The sequence below is a fragment of the Melozone crissalis genome, unplaced genomic scaffold, assembly GCF_028551555.1.
Source record: "Melozone crissalis strain CALT ecotype California unplaced genomic scaffold, PUWL_Pcris_2 ptg000042l_1, whole genome shotgun sequence".
In the NCBI taxonomy this organism is placed as follows: Eukaryota; Metazoa; Chordata; class Aves; order Passeriformes; family Passerellidae; genus Melozone; species Melozone crissalis.
Window position 1 is genome coordinate 65,002,275 of NW_026535820.1, and position 25,483 is coordinate 65,027,757.

The 25,483-nt window shown below is 37.6% G+C and overlaps 1 protein-coding gene across 4 annotated transcripts; it reads right to left on the reverse strand.

The window, feature by feature from the left end:
- Positions 1 to 11,802: 11,802 nt before the first annotated feature.
- TRIP13 (thyroid hormone receptor interactor 13) lies at positions 11,803 to 25,476 on the reverse strand. 4 transcript variants are annotated; one of them, XM_054285374.1, is made up of 14 exons: positions 25,375 to 25,476; positions 25,009 to 25,111; positions 23,284 to 23,449; positions 22,856 to 22,985; positions 20,796 to 20,851; positions 18,446 to 18,536; positions 17,124 to 17,196; positions 16,130 to 16,193; positions 15,792 to 15,878; positions 14,899 to 15,005; positions 14,092 to 14,245; positions 13,798 to 13,910; positions 12,581 to 12,650; positions 11,803 to 12,007 (listed from the first exon to the last, which is right to left on the reverse strand). In XM_054285374.1, exons 2-14 carry the CDS (start codon positions 25,098 to 25,100, stop codon positions 11,912 to 11,914), a joined length of 1,299 nt encoding a protein of 432 aa, XP_054141349.1. In that variant the 5' UTR covers positions 25,101 to 25,111; positions 25,375 to 25,476; the 3' UTR covers positions 11,803 to 11,911. The 4 variants fall into 4 exon arrangements, with proteins under 4 accessions (XP_054141349.1, XP_054141351.1, XP_054141350.1 ...); XM_054285376.1 differs by lacking the exon at positions 25,375 to 25,476 and adding an exon at positions 25,262 to 25,343; XM_054285375.1 differs by lacking the exon at positions 25,375 to 25,476 and having other exon boundaries at positions 25,009 to 25,254.
- Between the last annotated feature and the right edge of the window lie 7 nt (positions 25,477 to 25,483).

Sequence of the window (25,483 nt, forward strand, 5' to 3'; positions counted from 1 at the left end):
TTAACAAACTTCTTGTGTGGAATTAATGAGAATGCTTGTCAAGAGTAAGACTCATTTGTCATTCCAATATTTATGTGTTCCTACATGCTTTGGATCTCAACACTAACAGGACATCCTGAGAGGGATGGATGATGCTCTCCATTATATAGAAATCAATGTCAGTACTTCAGTACTTCCTTTTATTTTATTTTTTGTTTGTTTGTTTGTGTGTGTGTGTGCGTGTGGTTTTGTGTGTGGTTTTGTTCAGTTGGTTGGTTTGGTTTGTGGGTTTTTTCTTTTCTTTTTAGTTTGGTTTGGGTTTTTTGGGGGGGCAGTGTTGGGTTGTTTTTAAATTTTGTTTTGTAGTTGTTGCTGTTTTTAAGAAGAATTCAGATTTCTGAACAATTACTTACCTCTCATGAAACTTTTGTGCTGCAACAACGAGAAACCCATTCTTGTTTAATCTTGAAAATTTACCATTTCTGATCTGAAAAGGGTGACACAAAAATGTAGAAAATCTGCTCTACACAAAATCCCATGGCACATTCCAAAAACTGAACCTGTAAACAAATTAGTCATGTTAATCATAACATAGAAAATGTACCAGTAATTAATTTCTGGTATGAAGATCTATATTCTTTCTTACCTGGGAGAGTTCCAAAGTAATAACTCTGGATCAGTTTAGGGTTTTTTATAACACTTTTATCTGATGCCTGAAGTATTAACCAAAGTAGGAGTACTATTCAGTCTAATTTCCTGTCAGCAGAAGAGAATTCCCCAAAATATATTTACAATGCAGCATTTTGTGGCAATTCTAACTGTACCAAAAATAAACTTTGCATTGCATATTCCACAATCTGATACCCTTTGGCTGTGACTCCCATCTCACACTGAAAGTTTTGATTCAAATAACCAACACCATTTTACGTTGACTAAAACCAGTGAGCAAAAATTTTCTAGATAAAGTAAGATCCTCACATACAGTTGCCTTGTTATTTTATTGGGCAATGTGAAAGATGATGTGAGAGCACTCTCAATGTGAGAGCACTGTGAAAGCAAAAGGATAATACTAGGGTCAGGACTAGGGCCACGGCTGACTCGCATCAGTGAGAGATATGGGTAGCCCTAGTGACTTCTCTCTTGTGACTGTGGAAGAGACCATGGCTTCAGTGACACCCCATTTTTTCACTTGTTACACAGAAATAGTACACAGATGTATATGAAACATCTGGTTCATGCCTCATAAGGAGGTATTCAGAACCCTGGTAAACGTTTATTTCATTAAAATAAGGGGAGAAGTTAAATTAACTTTATGAAGCCTTTTAAATAAGCTCTGTGCTGGTAGAGGAATTACTTGCAGGGGATTAATTTGCTTTCCACTGAAAAAAAAAGTGTTTGTGTGCTTTTAGTGAACCTTTTATTTTTGATTAAGGAAAGTAATAGCAAAACTTTTCATAGAGTTTAATGAGCACATTCAGGGCTATATCCTGGGAAAAGACAAGCTGGCACACAAAATTTCCTTTCCACTACCGCTGCATATATTAGTTGCCCCATTGAGATTTAAGAATGGGCAAACAGGAAAATTTCAACGTGTGTAATTTCTCAAAGACTTAAGCAGCTGAAGATTAAGAGCAAGACCAGTCAGGTGGAAGGTAAGGACAGTAATTCACAGCCAGGGGCAGCAGATAGGCAAGACTATGACAGTCAGCACTGTTTGGTTTCAATTGCTCTGAAGTAAAAGCCTAGGTGAAACCCAAAGCCTAGAAATGAAGTTTCCATGAGTACACATCTCTACTGATTTCACATGGTCTTTGATCAATTCTCATGCATATGACCCTTCTGTGAGCTTACTAAACTGGCAAAGATTTATTCTGTTCATTTCTGCTGTGCAAGTAAGTACATTTGGCTTACAGCATGAAAGCTGAGAACCAGGGTCAGGAAGAAGAATTTGCATGGATGTACAGCCAGGGGCAGCAGGAGAAGGATGGAAAGACCATTTACTTTCTTTATTTTGACCAGTTTTAAACACCACAAGAAGCCCATCATGCCCAAAACTCTGCCCGCATATGAGACAAAAGGAAGAAAACAACAGAAAAGTTATTCCAATTTAAGCAGATTCTTTCAAGCTAGTATTTCATCTTGCACTGCATATTTACAAATTGAATAAGCACAGTAAAATGAGTAAAGAACTATGGATCATTTCTTCATGTCCAGTAAATCTGTAAATAGTTGGAAAAATATTTTTGAAAAGTGTGACTGGTCCCACCTTCCCCGGTCTCTGTGGCAGTGTGCAGTCTATGGCAGAAAAAGGAAAGATCTCTGAAAAATCAAACAGGTCACAGCAGATGCACGCACTCCTATTACAATCTGTTCTCCCCAAGATCACTTTGAGGCACAGGAGCAAAGCAGTGTGTGAGAGTTACTTGCCTGCAGATAAACAGAAGGTTTCTTTCACTACAGCTAATGCCTCACATTTTCTTGATATGAATATTAAGGATATAGGAATTTACTGGCTTGTCTGAATAAACACCACATGTGCAGCTGTACTAAATATGTCAGCAGTGCACAGAGTAGAGCAGTTTTGTTTGCTCAATACAATGTGTTAGCCATGTATAAAATACACACAGTCACTGTACCTATGTATAACTCAATGCATAATTTATTAAATAGTCATATATTTTCTTTTGTAACTAAGAATTAAAAAAGTTGATCATATTTAAAAATCACAAATAGGCTTTCACCCCCATGTATACTATGTATTAGTTACTTGTTCTTACAGGTGTTTGTGATCAGAAAAATCCGTGAGTCAAAGTCATTCTGTCAAGAGATACAGTGGTAATATCACTGGTGCTTGAGATAAAACAAAGGTGATTCTTATAGACTAGCTCTTCCTGGGCATCTACAGAAGAAATATCCTATAGCTGTAGTTATTATAACATCCACTTATTCTGTCACTTCACAGTGCCTTGATATACTTTCAGGATCTAGACTTCCTGAATTTCCAGAACAAACCTTAATAGGAAAAAAGCAAATATTTTTTCTTATTCAGTAGCAATCTTTGTATTCTTTATATATGAACACAAATCTTCTTGCAATTTTTTGTAAGAATTGAAAAAAAATCCTTTCAAAGAGATTGATGTTGTTGAATAAACTCATTATTATCAATAAATATGTTGATTAAATTGTTAACAATATCCCTGTACCTTTCTGCTGTCATACTCCAGTCAAACAAAGATTTAATACAAGAAAAGAACAAAAACCAAACTAAATTTTAAGAGTTGGATTTCGTCTTGAAATAAGTACTGGTCAACTACGGGGTTTCTTTGCAGAGGGACAGAGAGGGTATTTTAAAGAGCATCAGAAGAAATTAAATCTTCCTTCTGCTTCTGTCCAGGCTTACCCTGGAGAAAAACTCTTTGCTGGACCAAGAAAAAGAAGTTCTATAAAAGCACAAGAGTGCATATTCAAAACATATATATGATTGCTTTGAGACAAGGACTTTTCATGTAGAAATGCAGTCAGAAAAGGACACAGAAGTCAGTGTGCCTAGCAGTTGGCAGCTCAGGTTGTACAGACACAACGTGGCAAGGAAGAATGAAATAAATCTCCTTGGTTTTCCTTCAGGGAGGTGAGTTCCAAGTACATCTCCTTATCTCCTTCATGGGCTTGTGCCCATCTGCAGGTGATGAGGGCTTAAATTCCATTCCTGTGTGTCCACTGTGTGAACTCTCAGCAGTCTCAGCTTTGTAAGGACCTGTGTATTTGAGAACTAATTGCAAGAACCTGGTTCAGGATTGCTCTTCTGTAGATGTGGGAGTGAGCAAATGCAGTAGGTAGTGGGGCTGATTGCTTCAAATCTTCTTTCTTTGGAGATGCTCCAAAAGCAATTTGACCTAAACTGGTCCTGCCTTGGGCAAGGGATTGGACCAGTTGACATCCAGAAGTCTTTTACAGTATGAATTCTTGGAAGGGTCTGTGATTCCACAGGGGCTTTTGGAGGGGCAGAAGAAGGTAAGGGCCATTCACCACACTGCCAACATGCAGTCCTGAGGTCCATGAGCAGAGAGAACCTCTCAGCAGGAGACCAATACCAAGTCTGCCTTTTACATGTCCTTCAGAAGATGACATTTGGTTCAAGAGAATGTCCTTGTAAAGGCCATCCACAACCATAAAGAAACAGATCTTTTCTGGGAAGTATACATTGCATGTTTGGAACGAGATAAACACAGAAACCAGGCTGGGATTGTGACAGGCTGGATTGCAGCAGGCATCAGCAGATGTGAGAAGGGGCACTCACATGAATACTGCTGCAGCACTCTTTAGATAAAGATTAAATAAATTGTTCAAAACTATTTAACAGTCAGTAGCAAGGCCAGGCATAGACAATTATAAAACTAGGAATGATCCAGCTCAAACATATCAGTCACATGATCTGATTTTCTTTTTATAAAAATACTTAGTGTTCTGTTGAATAAAGCTTGAAAAACAATAATGTAACAAGCCATGTGCAAATATTCACAGTAAACATACAGTTTTATTTCAGTAAGTCAATGAAAAGTATTTCAAATACTATAAAATGCAACTCAGTTAATCACTTCAGTAAATGCTTGCTGATCACTCCACCTTCCCAGTTAATAAATGTGGATTGTTGAAAAAGGGAACAGTAACAGGGAATCTATGCACATCATACCATGCTGTTATAAGTACTGAATGCAAACTAAAGAACAGTGACTGAAGTCGTAGAAGAAGAATAAAGCTAACAAAGGGAAGAAAAAAAGTTGTATTTATTTGACAGGATGAACATTCAGAGATGAAACCTGGATCACCCCCCAATTATGTATCTGACTAATTGCCTTCAGAAGGTTTCAAATCTAGCCAAGGATGTGGAGAAGATTGTACATTAGACAAGGGTCCAAGTATTTCAGCAATTGCAACAGTTGTAGGGCAGGTTTGCAAGCAAATCTATGTTCATTGGACATCTAAGTTTTTCAGAATGCAGACACCACACTATGAATGACATCTTAGGAGGATTTCTCTATTTAGCTACATGGGGCTGTTGCCACCAGGCAGGAGTCAGGACTCTGAGTGCTCTGGGATCACCTTAACAGCACAGAGCCCCCAGATGTGAGGCTTCACCCACAGTCCAGGATGGGGGTTCAATCCTACTACTGGCTGGATGTGTGGACATGCAGCTGCAGGAGGTTTACTCCTGGCAGCTTGGGACAGCAGGATTTCCCCCAAAAGGAGAGCCAAAAATTGTCTACCTTCTAACATACTCCCCCCCCCCCCCAAAAAAAAAAAAAGAAAAAAGAAAATTGGTATCTGTGTTTGTAGTGGTTTTCTGTTTGGTTTATTTTTCTGGTTTTGTTTTGTTTTTTGTGTGTTGTTTTTTTTTCTCCCAAGCCAAAGATTGTTGCCCTTGTCTTTTCATTTCTTTGATCAAAGCCTTAGCAAAAAGTTAATGCTTTGAGAAAAATTCACCAACTCTGTTTCTAATTATTTTCTTTCTTTTTTTTTTTTTTTTTTACATTTTAATGAGAAACCTGTTCATAGTTAGTGTCTTAAGAGAGGATTAAGCCCTGATGTGGATAATGAAATTCAGATTTGAAGCATAAAAACTTCAGGATAACTGAATCTGACTCTTGGTTTCCTTGTCAAAGGAGCCATTAGTCAACATGAACGTTCTGTTCCATTGAGAGCTAGATTACACTCCTCAAAGGTTCAGTGATTTAGCAATATGAAAACTTGACATAACTTACTGTTACATTTTAGAAGTGTTAGTCTGCATTGTATTTAATATTCAATCTACAATTAATTGAAAATTATAGTAATAATTGGCAACAGGTTAATACAAAAAGGAGGGTTTTCAGAAAAGAAAATCCTGTTCTAGTTCCCATGGCACCATTCCCAATATTTGTTTTATACTCCTAAGAGAAAAGAGGAAAGCAGAACAAATGTTAAACCTCCCCCACAAAATTCTCAAAGTAATATTATAATTCCCCCTAAAGCTCCAGCCTTGCTGTCAAATTGCTTTTTCTGTCAAGTTTCCAAATTCTTTTATTATGAAAGGATAATAATTATAATTATCCAAAGTTGAAGTTGGTGAGTTTTTACTAAAACAGTTAAGCTGCAAATTCTCATTGAAAAACCTTGTAGAATCATTCACTTAATTTGTACGGTATGATTACTACAATGAGAAAATTTCATATATACATATCTGCTTGTGTAAATGCATTTTTTGCCTTATTATCACCTTCATGGGAAAATTACTGGTTTGTATCAGCAATCTAGGTAATTATTCACAAAAATGATCTCAGAATTTATTGCTTTGAAGAATTATTCACTTCTGCAGAAATTCTCTTCTGCACTTTCCAATGATGTTGTACAACTTCTGATGTACTGGCACATCATTTTTCTTATCCATTGAACTGATTGTGCTTTCCTCAACTTCTTGGACTCAACAAGAACCTTCCTAGAATGCTCAAGATTTTTTTTTTAAGATTTCTGTTCAGCCATGTTTCTGCCTTTGAGGAGAGGAATTGTTATCAAAGTTCCCTTTATCATATTTTATTTGTAAATGAGTTTTCAATGCTGCAGTCCTTGGTATTGACAAAAATTTATTTTTAATTTGGCACCCAAGTGGTGGTGCCACAGATCTTTAAACGCTGAAATAAAACCATACAACTGCTGTATGGCATTGTGAAAAGGTACACTGAATGATTGAAGAAACAGAAAACAACAAAAGCAACGCAAGTAAGTTGCTAGCTGGAAAGACACCAATAGCTTCTTTGTGCATGCATGACAATTCTTCTGCTGTCATTTAGTTAGATTCCAGCAGAAGCTCAAGCATTCCTGGTATGAAGTGCAAGAGAAGCATGCAGAGCAGCTCAGATGAGGTGCTTTACAGAAGATGTGTTAAATAGATGAAACAGCTGCTTATAGAAAATTTGCTGCAAGAAACTCTTTCAGACAGTCACAGTCTTTGGACCAATGTCCTTTAAAAACCCTAACCTGGGCATCAAATGTTAAGCAGAGAAATAGTCTCCTGCATCTCTGAGGGACTTAGGCCTTACTGAAGTACTCCAAACAGGTGCTTTTCAGGACTAGAACCCGTCAAGGTTTTTAGGGTGTTCCCATCACCAACCCTTTATTACTTTAAAGCTATTTGCCAGAAGTATCTAACCCACAGATAATATTTCACCAGATTTGGTTGCCTCTAACCACACCCTATAGACAGCTCTTTGCAGTCTGAAGAAGATGAGTCCACAGGCTCTATCTGAATAGAATTCACATTCTATCTGAATCCTTCAGCTGAAGGATAAACCAGTACACACTGGAATCTTTACTATTGCAGTTTATTACAGACTAGACAGAGTTTAAACTCTGTCAAGATTTTTTAAACTACCCTCCAAAAACTCAGTCAACCCCCCAGCTTTATACCAATAAAATATATTTATGAAAATAATTGCTAGAACTGGAAACAGTTGCAAGAAAGTTAGGCAATAACAAATCTTACTAAACAGCTAAATATTTGAGTTAGTTTCAAAGTCTGTTCTACATTTCACTCAGCTAGAAGAGCTGTCAGGACAATCTCAAGGCCATGAAATCTGGGGCCTACTTTCTTAGACAAACTTGGTCCCCTTAGACACTTTTTTCTAGCGGGAAATATCAGCTGGGAATTGTTCCCTTTTTGGTGCACTTCTATTTATGACAGGTCTCAGAAATTGTGTTTGTGCAGTGAGTATGTCTTAGAATGAGTTTAATCAAAATGTTTACCAAAGTAATTTGATGACTTCCCAGTCCTCTAAAGAAAGGCTGTTCTTCCAGGGTTAGTCTTTACTCTGGGGGAAAAAACCCCAAAATTACAACAAACAAGCAAATACCAAAAAAAAAAACAAAAACAAACCAGCAAAAAACTCAAAAATTTATGAAACGAAATCTCTTACTGGACAGCTCTAGAAACTGCAAGCACAAGAGGCTGCAATTTAAAACCTACTCAGGTGCTCTTCCAGCAAAACTGAGTAGCCCCTGAGCACCTTCAAGAGGCCTCCACATTTGGAAGCCCTGCTGAGAGAGGCCAAGTGCTGTGTAGCATAAATGAGTTCTGAATGGATATTCTTTCCTTTCTGGGATTCTCCTTTCCTAGTTACTGTGACTGAGGAGCTGCAGTGGACAAGTGCAAGGAAGCTTCAAACAACCTCTGGCTCATAAATCTTTTCCCTGGACCAAGCCCTACCACAAAGCTCTCACAGTGATGACCGGAGCCTCCCAGTGATATTCAGTCTTTCAATCAGACTGGACCATCACACAACAGTTTGGGTTGGAAGGGCCTGCAAAGGTCATCCAGTCCAACTCCCTCAACATGAGCAGTGGGAACACTGATTGGCACTTCTCATCACAAATGCCCTATTTTACAATATCCTAATCTTTGAAGTATGTAGGGAAATGGATTAATAGTAATTGTAGTCAGTAAGCCTTTAATAGTCTGAAAGACACATAAAGGTCAGAGCTACTGTATTTTGTTTATTTGCATCTATCTGTAATTATAAGTTCAATTTTACATGGAAATATAGCAATATTTTACATGGAAATATAGCTCTATGTGATGTCAATATGTTTGAAAAAATGGGGTTCTGGAGTTTTGTTGGCAGCAGATGGTCAAAACCAGACAGTCCTTATAACAGAGTGTCCTCAGCTGGTGGTTTGCTTTGCACTGCTCTTGGTCCTCCCTAGGCTGTGGAGCCCAAATCCTGCTTTAAGACCAAGACCACATATTTGCAGGGGTCCAATAATTTGCATATGTAAGATAATGCTGAGCTGTGTTAGAATGAGAAAATGCCAGCCCACAGTCCCTCAAGCAGCATTTGCTGTGATGATCCTAAGCCACGGTGACATCCAGGGGTGTCATTCTCCAGCCCCTTAGGAATGGAAGCACAGCTGCATAGCTTTAGGATGAGGGCCTTCCCTGGCAGCAGAGTGATTTTTGCTTCATATCTGGATTGTTTAGGTGGCTGAGCACCTGCCTAGTGTTATTTCTCAAAGATTATCAATTGGAGTAAGGCAAATGCCCTATTTAGTGGTCAATGATTACCTCAGATGGATTAATTTGATGATCATTGTCTCTCTAGCAGCAAAAATAATTCAAGATATTTCCATGACAACTTTCCCCTCCTTCATCAGAGATGGAACTCCAGAGCAAACTACTGTACAAATATTTCTATGGTTCTAATGACTACAGCTTATTTCTGTGCCGTAACAAAATAAATCTGAGAAAAAAAAATTGTCTTGGAAAACAACATCTCCCCAGTCTAGCTTGCTGCATATTGCTGAGTGCAATACTAAACCTCTGTTGATTTCCAAAAATTTGCTTTAAAATCATCCTATTGTTCTCAGTGGCCTCAGAGAGGCCTGACCTCTCCTACCCTGGGCTCTCATCCTTTTCTGAACTGAGAATTAAAAGGTGCAATGCTGCACCAATAGAGACTCATGAAAGTAGGATCATTGGAAATTAATATTTCTGCAGGTTCAAAGTTTCAGAGAGTTATTTAACCTTTAAAAGAAATTGTAGAAAAATCTTTGCATAATATCCAGTGAATAAATTGAGTAATAAAATCCTTCTGTCTTCAACCTCCTCTATCCCAATTTTTAAAATCATGTCATAGGATCTGGATCAGAACTGAACAATTTTCACTGTTTGGAAAAACATTAGTCATGGAAACAGCTCATAAAAATAAGCTGCGCTCAGCTTATTTTCTCAGTCTATATTTGCTTTTTCCAAGAAAAAGAAAAAATATTTTACTTTTCTATTTCAGGATTACTTAACTTCTTTAAAATCCCACACTTTTATGTGCTTATGCTGAAAGTCTTTGCATTCAACAGGCTCAATATTTCATCATGTATGCTCATAGTGATCTAGATCCCATACATTTTTCTAAACCCACCAGCCAGTGGATGAGAGGGTAAAAGTACACTGCAAAATACTTCTGCTGCAGCACAGAGAACTCACTGCTTCTCATCTTTGGATCAAATTCTGCAAGTTTCCTTTCATTAGGCAAAACATTTTAAAATCCAGAATTTTTCTGTAAGGCCAAGCAGAGCAATTCTATGGTGCTACACTACATTACAGTTGACATTACATCTTGAAAAGGCATTTTCACTGCAGCAAAGTCTTGCTCATTAGGGCTTTTGAAACTTTCAGCCAGCATTCCCATTCTCACATGACTTGCTAAATCTCAAGGATTCATTTTTGCCATCTAGTGGATTTGAACAGAATTTACAGAAATTTGCTAGTGACAAAGTTGAACATTATTGTTTGTAATAAAAGATGGCAGTTTTAATTTGTGGTTATATTTGAAAAAAATATTTATACCTGGAAAAGAGGACTGTTCCTTCCACATAACCATTTAATGAGCACTGAAAGAAAACAGGATTAATGTGTGGCCACTGAGACTGTGAAAAGAACAGCCGAGGTTACTGCACTGGAGTGTGGGATGGAGCACTGACTGAGGGGAGGAGGTTACTCAGAGGATTCCTCATGTCCAATGTGTCTTTTCTTATAACAGTCCTGGAAATTTGTAAAACAATCCAAGCAGATCTCTCTTCTGCTGCCCACTTCCCTTCTATTTTTGTGGGGTGGATACAAATAATATTGAACAAGTTATTTCCAGAAGTAGTATAATGAACAGACACTTAGGCTTAAGAGAGGGACTATTTTACATACAAATAGATGCCAAAATAAAAAAAATAGAACTTCACAAATTCCATTCAATTTTTTAACCCACGGTGTTCATTAATAACTGTAACTCAGGATAAAAATACTTCTTTTTATGAATGTATAGTATAACATTGATTTAAAAGATACATATAAGGAAGCAATGAAATACTAAAGTATTTCAACACCAACAGCTAGGTGGCATCTCTGAACTGGATACCACCAACTTGAATTCCTCCATTTTCTCTTAAAAAACTATTCTGGAAGCCCCTTTAACATTCAGAAATATAGAATGGTTTGGGTTGGGACCTTAAAGATCATCTAGTTCCAGCTTTCACCACTCCATGGGCAGGGCCGTTCCCATTAGTACAGCTTCTTTAAAGCCCCATCCACCCTGGCCTTAAACAATTCCAGAGATCAAGCATCCACAGCTTCTCTGGGCAACAGTGCCAGTGCCTCACCAACCCCACAAAAAATTCCTTTCAAATAACTAATCCAAACCAACCCTCTTTCAGTTTAAAATTGCTCCCCTTGTCCTATCACTACACACCCTCTAAAAAAGTCCCCATCTCTCTTTTGTATAAAACAAAACCAAAATGTATTTGCATTTAAAGACAAAATATTGTAGTTATACTTCATGGAGAAAACATGGTCCACTGGGGTTCACATCCTTTCAAAAACATAAAAAACCCCCAAATTTTACAAAATACAATTACATGATCATCTGATTTTAAATTTTTGAATCCGATGTAATTAAAACCCATAATAATTTATATGAAATTTCAAGATAAAGAGATGTCAGTATGAAAGATCTGGTCTGTCACTCAGCACTTTGAATTCTTCCCAGTTTCATGCCTGTTATTTCAGATGCTTGGATAGAAAGTTAGTGATTAAAAACAGGGAACAGAAGCCTGCCCACTTTTAGTAATGGCAAAAGATGGAAACTGACTTAAAACAAAAACCTTTTATAATCCTTTTATTGACATTTGAAATAAAGGTTTCAAAAAATATGCTGTGAATTTCCTTAGTTGTTTATTAATCAATATTTTGAAAAACCAGATAAGGCATTCCAGGTTTTTTAAGGTGCCTTTTATTTTACAAATACATTTATTTTACAAATGCATAAAAATGCATTTCATTTTACAAATGCATAAAAGTAGCGCAACTTGTATAAAAAAAAATAACAATACAGTCAACTACAAAACAGCAGCATCACACGTATCACACGCAGTCTGCAAGATTCTTTTTTTCTTCAAATTGTTTGTCTACTGCAAGTGAAAGGGCCTGAAGAAAAGTTGTCATCGTGACACTGGGGGACTGAAAATAAGAGAACATTTTGTTAGACACACCAAGGCAATAGGCAGACATAGTATTTTACATACGAATCACAGTATTTAAAAGAGAAATATTTTAATTTCATGTTACAAAAATTGCAAGATTCTATAAACCAAACCGCAAGTTTATTTAAATTCGGCTATCACAGCAAAGTCAAAGTCAACCTGTGTGAAGTCTTCAGTCACAATACTGTATGTTTGCTTAGAAAAAAGTTTTTAACAAATTATTATTTATAAAGTGGTAGAGGTTTGGGGATTTTTTTTCAGCAAGAAATTATAAGAGCGCCAGTATTAATGTTCATTTATTTAATTAAAAGTAGAATGCTCATGGGCAGATCAATCCCACCTGTCTTCTTCAATCCCATTCTAAATTATGGACAACACATAATTGTTTTGGTCTACAAAGCTTCAGAAACAAGTGCAGTTTAGACTAAAAGGGAGGTTTGGACCAATCTTTCACTTCAGGCAGTGTGTGTTCAGATGTCTCCCTGCCTGTCTCAAACTCAACCCAAAATATAATGAACACAATAAAATCACTTGAATATAATAAACTTACTTGAATATAAAGTGCATGTGCTAGGAAAGGAAGCTTTCTCAGGACCCGGCCACCAAGACCTTCACTTTTTCTATGGTAAAACAGAGACAAGTGCTGCTTAAATGCTAAATATCCACTCTTAAAAGGATGCCTTTCCTTTTTCTATGTTTCTCTATTAAGTTGTTCCAAAAGAACTACAGATGACAATTCAGTAGCTCACTTGCAGCTCTTTTAGCAGGAAGTGAACAGACAAATTCTGCTTGTGGGAGGCTTCACAGCAGCAGCACAGGCACAGCTGCCTGCCAATGCTTGCATCAGGCCCTTCACATTGTTGTGCCAATCTCATTAATTTGGGGGGATGTCTACCACAGCGTGGTATGGACACAACCACTTTTGGAAGGACTGGGGAAAAAACTAGTTTGAGTGCTGGACCTTATGGGTACTGCCTGTCACCTTCTACCTATCATTTACACAGTTTTCTTCTTCTCACCCACTTCGTATATGTTAGCATCTTCTCCAAGCACTGCTCTGTGCACATAAAATGCAAACCTCTGTGCCTGAAAAAACTTACTTGCTTTTACTTCACCCCTCACTGGTTAAGACTGCATACTTCAGGAACAGAAACAAAACACACTTTGCAGACTTTATGAATATTATTTTGTTCCATAGGGACCAGCACTTTGGAAAAAAAAAAATTTCTTGATATTGTGAATATATTTTTTATTGTTTCAAGAACTGTTATGCTGCAGTGAAAGACCATTTGCTCTACCAGCATACTCAGCAAATCATAACACTATCTATTTACACTTTACTCCTCTCCCCCTTGTTTTTGTCCACTTATATCTCCACACTAAATACTGATCTAGCAGATGGCAACACATTTCAAAACATTTTCTTAGCAGGATCTAAGGCACATGCTATTTCTGCCAAAGTGCATTACAATTCCCAATATCCACTGAAAACTAACGCTAATCCAGCCAGCAACTTGTCAGGAGGACTTCAAATGGCAGAGCAAAAACCACAAGCAGTACTAGACCAAGCCAGATCTGAGACAAAGACATGTTAGCAAATTGTGATTGCTTCCACTTTTTGTCCCCTGAAGGTTTTTGCACTTTCCCAAACAGAAAAAAAAATTGAGCTGTTTCAGATCTCCAGTTGTTGGGAAATTTGGTTACTTTTACACATTATTCCATAACTCAGTATGTATGTATGAAAAAAGTAGAATTTCAGAATCTTACCTTGAGATATCTTTCAGTACAAGGCTTAACCTTGACACATTATTTTCTATGAAGCCAATCATCTCAAGCTCTCTCAGTGTCAGAAGCTGCTGTCGAGGATATATTATTTGACACTAGAAACGAGAGTTACAAACTGTTGTATGAAAAATAAATGTATTCAAAATTAAATTTTACAGTAAGAGTGGAAATACAGAAAGTGAATTAAATTTATGTATTTTTGTTACTTAGGAAGTATGATTAAAATGCAAAATTTATTAAAATATGGTATTTTACAGTTTTGCTCTCAAGTATTACCTTCATCAGTTCTTCCAGGCAAGAAAGATATATTCTAAATATTGCTGCAGTAGATGGAGGTCCAATGTATTGTTTTATGTCAGCCCTGTCTACAAAGGCCATGTCAATTTTCTCTGTAATATTTGAAGTAGTCAGGATAACTACATTGGGATACCTTCAAGACAAAAATAGATTTTTAGGTCACATGTAAAAGATTTATGTCCTTTTATGACTGGCAAGTTGATACCTTCCTTCTTATATTTCAAATAATTTTACGCAATAAACTTCACATCACATCATTCTTGTCAATCAGGAATTACATTAAATGATCTGAAGCTCTTGGCCAGGTATCACCAGACTATTTCAATGCATAGTCTCTTTCCTTCAGCTGTTTCTCAAGTGTCCACAGTTCCTCTAATTCTATTTCAGAAGTGATATATGGTAACTTCCTAGAAACTACTGGCATACCTTCTGACACACACAAAAAAATCACGAAAAGAATTGTAAATGTGAACCTTTAATCAACATGTTTTACATTTCAATTTTGATGTCTGCTCTCCAAGCAAACATCATGATGCTCTGTCCTTTTTCTCTCTCTGTCGTTAGGGGAAGCATACTGTCCCATAGATTTGATTGTCCAGTCAGGTACATGTAAAATATTCTGCGGGATTACTCCTATTTCCTTTCAAGATTAGCATCGTGAACAAAGAATAACTATTCACTAATTAATCTGGTTTAGTATTCCAAGTAGGAATTGAAATTTAGCAGGAATAGGAATACTGAAACTGTCAATTACCTTTTGCTACTGCAATAATATGCAAACAATACCTTTTAATCTGGTCTATTTGTGTCAGTACAGCATTGACCACACGAATAGCATCCGAAGGCTCTGTGCCTGCCTTGAAGGCACTGCGAGCTGCTGTGAGGCTTTCCACCTACAAAAACCCAAACCAATCAACCAAAACAACAACAACAAAATCACCAAACACCAAAAAAAACAAAAGGATTGCACTTTTGGAGTCCTGGCAGCAAACAGGTAACCCATGCAACACAACTTCAGATTCCTGTGCCTACTATCTAAAACTTCTTCAAAATCTTTTGTTAGGTAGGAATTTCCAGGGAAAAAGAAAGGCGTGTCAAGGAAGCAAAGTGTAGTGAGGGAAATTCCTTTTTGGACAACAGAATGGAGGCTGGTTTGCATTTTAAATTCTGGAGGTGGAGAAATGGGACACCACCAGAATAATGAATAGGTTGAATTTAGAGTGAGATTCCCCATAGGAACTCCAATATGACAAAGCTAATAAGGTACATACTTACTAAGTTGCTTTTCTATGCAAGTTTGGAAAAAATCTAACAACAATGAAATGAACCATATTCACGTTTTTTAGAGCTTTACAAAAAATATAAATAATACAAATCTGGGCTACTTTGAAGTTTAAAACAATAGAATGTAAACATACAGCAGCAAGGGAAATTCCACCAAGAAAGGCTTCAATTCATTGTCAGCTGGAATTTGCCTGCTAAGTCACACTATGTTCCTTCCAAACCTCCCAAATCTGCAGCAGTCAAGACTAAAGTTCACTCAGCTGCACAATCATGTAGCTTATGAAATAGCATATATGTGCTTTTATTGTTCTTTACAAATGAGCACTATTGCAGCTCCTTCCCATCAATTTCCTTTCTGCTATATTTTATGCACAACAATGCTATTGGAATCATACCTCATCAATCAGTACAAATACAAGAGCATCTCTGTCATCAACTAACTCTTGGATCTTCTGGAACATCTTGGTTACAAGTTTGCCGCTCTAGAAAGACACCATATGCATATGTTAACTATTTCCTTACCACACAACTTTCTAAGGCTTATCACACTTAAAGGTGTAAATGCCTGGGTTTTAAAACAACTTTCTAATAAAACTTCTCTTTAAGCATTTTCAAACATATTAATTATTCTGAACAATCTCTGGTGCACATATTTAGGAAACAAGCTAAACAGAATATTACAGTGTAATTTCTAAAATATGTAGCTTATTTTATTAGGTACATCAATACATACCTCAGAAAACCATTTAGAGAAAAGGCTATGGCTGTTTATCTCAATTAACTGTCCATACCTATACCTAAAGTATGAAGAGAAAAAGAAGTATCAACTCCATTCTAAATAAAAATCAGAGATATCAATAACTTCTGTAAGTGTCATTCCTGACATTCTGACCCTGGAATTCTGTGAATTAGTACTTTAAATTACTTACCTTTCAAAATATAATACATATTTTACTGATATTATTTTTGTTGCTGGAACTCCCCACATTGCTGAAAATGTAACTGGAATTCTTATATTAAATTGCTATTAGAATTTCCTCATTAGAACAGGGTAAGTAACTCTTACCATGATAATTGCCTCATTCTTCTCTTTGTGTAAGATTTTCTTCAGTATAGCAAGAAGTGACAAAGTATCTCAACCACACATTATAGAGCTTATGATTTTCATATGTTCAGTTTGGACTAGAGTAGGATCATGCCAATACACATTATTTATGCTACACCTTTTATTTTATATCTTTGGTTTTTTTAATATAGATTTGTTAGGTTGCTATGAACTTTCAGGCTATTTCTTATAATCTGTCTGATATACAAACTGACCCCTGCAGATTGCAGCATTCAGACAATCCAAGCACAAAAGAAATTAGTTTAAAAAACCACTACCTATTAAAACCAGGCTCTATCAAACATGAAGATACAAAAACCAAAATACTCCTTGATCCTCTGTCCTTTAATACTCATTGATATACAAAGTGGGCAAAAATTACTGTACTGCCACTGGAATGTCTTTTACACACCTGGGACAATTATTTACACATTTTACAAGGCCATAAAATATCCTAATCAGTCTAGCAGATCAATTGTATTGCTAGCCTGGTGCACTACAAAAAAGAAGACATAATAGCACTAAGTTACTTGAAAATAAATATGAGATATACTTGGGCTAATGAAAAAGAACAACTAAGTATAGTAAGCTAAAGTGAAAAATTTAAAAAAAAAAAAATCACCTGTATGACAGTCGAATTGTCAGCTTCTGAGCCAATGCTTTACAGAGAGAAGTTTTCCCAGTTCCAGGAGGGCCTGATTTGAAATCAGATCCATACATAACACAGAGTCTGCATTAGATTGTTAATGACATCTAACAGATTTTTAACTATTTTATTTCATTACAACACTAATTGTAGAGTAAAATCACAGCAGATAATGATTGTGTACACCAGACTATTTTGAGAAAATTGCTTCCTTGACTACAATCCTAGAGCTAATGCTGGATTTTATATGTATGCAGACACCATAAAGTTAAAGCATTCAACAGCCAGAGAAGCAAAGAGTATCAACCCTGCAGGGCTAAACCTCATCAGCATTCTCTATAATCAGTGCTATGCTCAAACTTGTATCTTCCTGAAACGCACTCTTCTAACATAGAAAACAGAAACATATCACAATCAGTTTGATCAGATGTACACTCTCCCAGAAATTTCTTCCTTGGGGAAACCCAGATCATCTTGAGAACTATACTCTGAGACAAACCTTTTGGATCTGACTTAATATCCCATGGAAAAGTCACAAAGATTTCCTCCAAAGAGGCAAGTACAAGCACAGTTACCAGAGTATGAGTCTGAAATAAAGTCTTTCAAACAAAAACATCTAAAAAAGAAGCTTCTAAATTGTAGAAGTAAATTGACAGTTGTAACTTAAATACAACAAACAAATATTTCCACTATGACCTTTGATTTTTGAATACCAGTCTTGATGACAAAATCAGTGCAAGATGCACTTTGCAAGAAAATGGATTCAGTTGATGCTAATCTCGTTTGTGGTATAACCTCTACAGTAAGCTAGAACTGACTGAAGATTTCAGCTTCACTAAAATAACTAAAAGTAACTAAACTGGCAAGTGTTGGCAACAGAACAGTGTCAACAACACAACACAGATTGCCTTCCCAGTTTTCAAAAAGTTTTTAGAAAGCTATAACTAAAAAAAATTTAGTACTGCAATAGAAGTTTAACTAATATATGCCTCCTAGTATCTTCAGTATCTGCATTATTTTTGTTCATTCTGTAAAAATGCAACAGTATCACTTAAAATTAAATAATCCACAGTTGTCATGGCACTGTAAGCTTTAGAATTTAAATTCATGCAAAACAGTATACGTGAACATTGATTTGACTCTGACATTACATTTCATCCAAATTTGTACTATTGAGGTGCTGCTTTCATATCAACTCATTTTACTACATAGGATTGCAGTACAAGTCTTTCCAGAAGGAAAGTATAAACAGCTGGCCAGTGAATCAATCTACTTGGCTTAAAACAGATCATTTTTACCATGCAGCAAAACAACTCTGTTCCATGATATCAGGTTGCTGTCAACATTTTTGTCAGAAAATAATAATGTTGTCGTCACATAATCGAGTAACTAAATGAAGAGGACAGACAGAAAGACACAAATTAGAGTCATAACAGCAAATATAACCACAAATAGAATCAATCTCTAATGATGTCTATTGTGTACTCATAACAACAACAAAAAACAGAGCTCATCTCTTTTAGTCAAATTTATTTCTGCAAAGGATGGGAATTCATTTCTGTCCTGCCCTCAAGAATAAGAATAGCATGTACTTGGCACAAATGGAGTTCCAGAACTTTTAAATGGATAAATTAAATGCTTCAAGGAAGGAAAATTGATTTTATTTTTCATTGTCCCATGTACTATGTGTCTGTAAAACACAAGATGCCTAAGCACAGAGAATCAAAGACTCAAATTCTGGGTCCTGTTTAGATGTTGTACAGCTAAACATTTGTACAGTTTGTTGTAGTCAGCCCACCAGACAAAGCATTTCCTGTCACATTTATTTCCTTTTTACTGAAGCATTTGTATCAGCTTCTACAAGGAATTCATAGATTAATTAATTCCTCCAAATAACGGAAGTTGCATGTATTTCCTGGAATGATTGCTTCTAAAAATATTGCAGTTTCATTTTAGAATTATCTGGAATTAGGAAGTAGAGAACTCTTTCAATAAAATGAATATGAACTTCAGGGGTGGATCTATGATCACTTTTACCTATAACACCTGATACCACATTATCTTCTGTTGCTCTTACGTGTAACGAGCTTTAGATCCCTGCATGTTGATGGGACAATACAGTGGTGCTCCTGCAATATCTCATGCTTGAGATGGAGCAATGACACAACAGCAAAAACAACCAAACTTAATCCACATATTTGTCAAAATTCTCACTGTGCTATTTTGAAAATTCACAGCAACTATTTCAGAGCCCATAGAACCCAAACATGCTCAGGCATTCCCATGGTTTAAAGAAGGAAGATTTACAATTTTACGGTAGTAGTTCAAGTCCGAGTCATTAAAAGCTACCATTTCTTTCTATCCATACACACTTACACTCAACAGTGATCAGCATGCTGTTATTTAGAACACCAGCAAGTCTAATGAAATAGTCTTGTCATTTCACAAATGACTTTGAAAACTGTTCCATAAATTACACAAATGTGGATGTATTAATTGATTTTTACCTTATAAATTAAGAAGTACCATCACTGGAATGTTTTACTTTTCTCTATTTGGTTATAAAGACTTAAGTGAGAATACTGTATCTATGGTATTACAAATAAGGTAATGAATTAATTATTTGTGTCCAAGAACTTCAGTTAGAAGCTGAATTGAACTATTTGTGGGTTTTATTTGCATCACAATTACTAAATTTCAGATTACAGTATTACTGTTCTACAATCTCTGGCAGTTATCATCACAATCTCTGATGAATGCACAGGATCTTCAAGCTAGTAAACGACCCCATGGAAGTGTTTCGTTTCTTTCCAATGTCTTGACAGCATTCAAGTGGCAGGGCACTCAGCTTTAGTAAAATCACTGAATAAATATTTGCAAGAACAGTAGCCCTGCTTGCTGACATTACTGCCAAGTCCATTAACTGTTTAGCTGCTGCCAGAAACAAAGTTTATGGGAATCTATAAAATTAGAGGGAAAGCTGGAAAAGGCAGGCTTCAGATACAGCAGAATTGTGAGTAGAGCTAAAGCAACAGTTATGAGATAGGTCAGCAGAAAAATTATTTAAACTGCAGAAAAAGCAAGGGCAAATTGAACAATAGCCTGCATATTAATGCTTGTCTGAATAGCTCTCTAAGTTGCAGAAAGTTTATCTAGCATGATATTAGGAAGGTTAAAGCTTAAGAATGGAGCTCTGTGCGCTGTGTTTTAAGGCTTACAAATAGGTATTGTATTCAAAATAAGCAAGCATTGTTTTAACCAAAGGTACATGTGCTTATGGTGATTGGACAGATCTACTGTCAATATGCTTTTGCTTTGTGTGATTGGTTAAGAAGCTTATAAAGTAAGTTGTAACATTAAGTTTTTTGGCCTGCTGCCGAGATTGTGAGCCGCTAGCATCTTCCCATTATCATAATCATGTAATGAGACTGATGCTGAAAAATAAACAGCTTGAAGCACTTTCCCAGCAGCCCCGTCTCGTTTGTAGTCTGTAAATAGCCCCCTTTCCAGGGTCAAAAGTTACACTCCCATTCCCTTCTGCCCAGCCTGCACCCATATCTCCATAGGATGCAGCAAACTTCAAACAGGTTTAATTTCAGCTCTTACTTCTCCTCAAGCAATTTTAATTGTTATTCATTTCCAACTTACATTTGATTTTACTTCAGTGTCATAGATAAGACTTTCCCAAAGACCATGGAATTCAGCTGCAAAAGCAATATATTATATACCTGTTTAGTATAAATCAATCTGGAAACCTGTAACTCATCATTGCAGCACAAAACAGTTTTCAAATTATGCTCAACTAAAATGAAGAATTAAGAACACATATATGAAAGCAAGTAAAGCATCTGTGGGGGAAAAAAAAGTTTTTCAACTTATTTTTCCCAAAATGCAAAGACCACTTTCTACACACAAATTCAGCAGTTACCCAGCTTCTATTTCCTCCAATATCTGTGACAAGAAATTAATGTTAATTTATTAACATGAAATGAAAAATATCGTTCCTTCCATTCTCAGTAGAGGATGAACTTACATTTCACCAAGGAAGCAATGAAAACTAGTGGTAGGAGGAGGGTTCTAGGGCAAATTTTATCATTCAAGTTTGCCTTTTTTTTTAACATCAAGATGTAAAAAAAACCATATAGCTGAACAATGCATAAAAGCCTAAAGTTGTCATTTGAGTATCAATCATTCCGTTAGAAGCCGTTGGCTTCTAACTTTCAGCAAAGAAAAGCATAAAAGCCTGAACAACTATAAACCACAAAATTGGGGCAATAATTGCTGCAGTGTGTTTTCTTTAGTTTTTATTGGCATGGTCACTATCTAATTTGTGATTTTACAATACCTTTGTGTTGTCCTGACCTTGCCTGTGGAGTGGCACAGGTTTCCCATTTTGCATCTCATGTTTCTAAATTTAGACTTGCTCCCTCACTGTTATTCAGTTTGGTTGTGTCAGTCCTTACGTTTGTTACCCAGCCACTCCTTGCCAAGTTTCAAACGCCTCCCCTTCCCAGCTGTCAATCCCTCCTATCCCTACTCTTTTCCCCAGAACCTTCCTTACTCCTCCTCCCCCTAGGTGTCAATCCTCCCCCGAACCCACCCTCTCTTCTAGTAAATTCTTTGTCACTTTTGTATCCTTTAGAACCCCATTGTTTAGAACCCAAGTTATTCCCTTCCCTAGTGTTCTTTCATTGGTCTAAGTACGAATTACCCCACCTCAGACCCCTCCCCAACCATATCACTGTTGGTTTGCTACCCTAAACCCCTCCTCCCGACAAATGTTAAAAAAATTCATGTTAACCGCGAGTCAAGGTCTTGTCTGTTTGGAGTCCGGAACTCAAGGGAAATCACCACCAAATAAAGCCACCCCAGCTCGACCCCTGGACCCGTGCTGCTGTCTTTTTGTTCCTGTGCTGAACCTCTACTGGTAGCTGGGATTCTGCAGAGCTTGAAAGGGGGGGTCTGTTGCACCTCTGTTGTCGCTGAGCCGGATCACCCTGATTTTAGTGCGCCACGACAATAATGTCAATATGTCGGTTTTAATTCTTCCTGAAAACTAATTTAATGAATAATTAGGCATTTCACAACATGGAAAGAATAGGAAATGTTTCAAAATTACTGTCTCTCTGAGCTAAAGCTCACACTTTTGCTTTTCCTTTCAGGCAGAGAATCAAACTTCCCCAAGCACAGGACAGTAACAGGCAGGTCTGGCTCTATCACAGAGAAAAGCCTGATTTTTCCTCTCCAGAAGATAAAGACTAAATCTCTTTACTTTGTTTGTCTGTTTCATGTATAAAAGCAGTACTGTCATGGGGGCTGGAAGCCAGCAGTGAGCTCTGGAAAATGAACATTGAAAGTGATAAGCTTCTTGTGGATCTTCAAGTTAAAAAAAACTTGGAATGCAATCACCAATGTTAAAAACTTGCATGCTTCTGATTATGACTACATGTTTTAGACAACAAGACCAGTTATTTTCACATATCCACAAGTATTACAGAAATAAAGGATGTGTTTTGGAATCATCTGCAGCACGTCACAAAGGAAAAAGTCCAAATATATTTGTTCCATAAAGAAAAAAGCCCAAACATATTTTTTATATAGACAAACAATAAATACAAATAGTACCTTTATAGGTAACTATAAACACTTTTAGCCTTTGCAATATTTTCTTTATTGCTCTAGAGCTCCCAGAAATGCCACACAGGTACCTGCTGGTAGCACCCAGTGGTGAGCTGCAGTGATATCATCATTCTCTTCTTCCAGGTTTTCCGAGGTTGGTCCTTCTTCATTCAGATGAAAAACATGAAGAGAAAGACTGCTTGTGCTCAGGTCAATAGGCTAGAATGAACATAAAAAGATTTGTTACCTGTCATATTTCTCATTCAAAGCTAGTTGAACAAAAGAAAGTTACAGTCCTCAGCTGGCATTTATCTCTGAAGCCTACTACCTCTGTTTCAGACCTTAATAAACATTTAGTAAAAAAAAAAAAATAGCCACCTTTTCCTAGTTATACTAGTCAGCCTAAGAAGAGATACTACATCATTCTACAGACCTTGTCTTGCTTCTGCCCTTAGGGTACCACTACAACTAGTTCAGGGGCACATAAACAGAGGTGCACGTTCTTGACCAGGAATACCTGTCTGTCCTTCAGTTTCAGGTCTGTATCCACAATTGCCACAGACTGCACATTGTTGTTAAGGAAAGGGTCGTCAAATTCTGTCCACTTGTAATCACCAAATATGATGTTGTGTCTGTTCAACAGCTTTAAGACACTCATCCTAATATCTTCTTTCTTGGCCACACTAACAAGAAAGAAACATCATTAATTTATGGCATTGACATTTATAAGGCAATTTGAATTAGCGTTGAAAAGCATTATTTCATACATGAGGCTTTCACGGAAAATAGCTTCTATCTTGCACACACCAAAAAACCCAACCAAACAACCAACCAACCAACAAAACCCCCAATCCTAAAAAAACAACTAACACAAAAAAATCCCAAACCCACTCAATTGTCTTCCAGCATTCTACAGGAGAAAAGAACCTGTCAGATTCAGTCTGTCTGAAAAAGCAACAAGTTGGACAGTTGTTTTTAATTTGTGCATTAAAAGACATAATCCAAATAGTATCATTTGCTCTGTTTGAGGTTATATCAGGGGATACTGAATGAGACAGCTAGAAGACTTCAAGAATGGAAAGCAGTTATGCAATCTGTGTTTCAGCAAGAAACCCAGAAAGACTCGGAGCTAAGCTACAGACTGAATTTGGTAAGCTTAGCTTGAAAGCTCCATTATACTTTCAGGACAGCTGAAACATCAGGATGGGGACACAATATAGGGAGAATTCCAGAAGAGACAAAAACTACAGGAACAGGAATACCATTTGAAGATTTAACTTAATTTTGCAATTTCACTCATTCAAATGCAAATTTTCAGTTCTTTGTTAAGCCTGGCAAAAATAGCACAGTGTGTATTTTACTCTTTGATTTTTCTAATGTCTTGGACATGCTCTCCCATATCCTTCAGACATCCAAAACCTTAACAAAAGAACTGGATAAATAGACAAGGAGGGTTGGACTGTCCAGTTCAGAGGGCTGTGATTAGTACAAAGATTAAGCAGCCTGTCAGTAACTTGGGTGGGGAGAGGCAGTGTGGTGCTGTTAGCATTGGGACCAGCACTGTTTTTGCATCCTTGACAATGGGATTGAAAGTGACTGCATCAAGTTTATGGATATCACCAAAGCAAGAACTTTCAGTATTCTGGAGTGGGGGGGCTGCTGTTCAGAGGGACCTCTGCAGGCTGGAAATACGGTCTGACTGGAAACTTTTGACGTTCAGCAAAATGAAATCTCAGCTCTCCACCCACTGCCCAGATAACAGAAAAGACCAGAGGCCAACTGAATGACATGCTGTTTTGCAGAAAAGGGCCCGTGGGTCCTGGGTGGACAAGCTGGCAATAAGTCGAGTGTGCCCCTGCTACAAATGAGGACAACCTTATTTGAGGCTGTGCTACCAAGACTGCAGATGTAAGGGAGAGTAAGCGTTTTCATCCACTGGCTTTGTAAGACCACATCTGGAGTACTGTGAGCAGTTGTGAGCACAGACACAAAAGAGACAAGGCTAAACTGGGGCAAACCCATAACGTGGCCAACAACTTCATTATGAGACTGGATGACATGGCCCACAAGGTGAAACTGAGCAAACTGTATTTGTTCAATCTTAGGAAAAGACACAGGTGAGGAAACTCCCGGGAGAGCACAGAGAAGGCAGAGCTGGGTCCTGCGGGCTCTTGGAGATGCGTAGAACGAGGCCGAGAGGAAACAGGCACAAGTGGCAGCAAGCAACGCTTTGATCAGATACCTGCTCGACTTCTGGTGAACTTCCACATGGATCTGAACGCTGTCACACACGTTTGGGAGAGCTTGCTTCAAATCTCCAGCAGCGTCTTCCATCTTTCTCGCTCCTAGGGGAAAAGCGATACCAAAGAGAAGCGACTTCCAGCGACTGCTACGCGCCCACGACACGGACGGCCCTTTCCCGGTGCCCCGTCCAGGTGCACACGGCCCCCCGCTAAGACCAGGTACGTGATCGGGACGAGGATCAGGATCGGCACCTTCCCTCCCTCAGGAGATGGCGACGACAGACTCAGGACACGCCGCGAGGGCGGTCGCGCGCACGGACGGGCGGGCGGCTGCTCCCGCCTCAGCGTTGGGGACAGGGAATCACCTCAGGCAGGCACGGCCTTGGCAGCGACGCGCCGGGGCGACAGGGATCGCGAGCGCGGGCGAGCCGGAGGCACCAGGCACCGACTGCAGCAGCCGCTGTTTGTAAAGGG

Bases quoted from the DNA above. Each gene is read 5' to 3' on its own strand.
- TRIP13 (XM_054285374.1), bottom strand. From the start codon at position 25,100: ATGGAAGACGCTGCTGGAGATTTGAAGCAAGCTCTCCCAAACGTGTGT. The intron at 16,194-17,123 runs GTGATTTTTTTT...TTCATACTTTAG, and splicing joins ACAATTCGACTGTCATACAG to GTATAGGTATGGACAGTTAA. The intron at 13,911-14,091 runs GTAATACTTGAG...TCTCGTTTCTAG, and splicing joins GCCTGGAAGAACTGATGAAG to TGTCAAATAATATATCCTCG.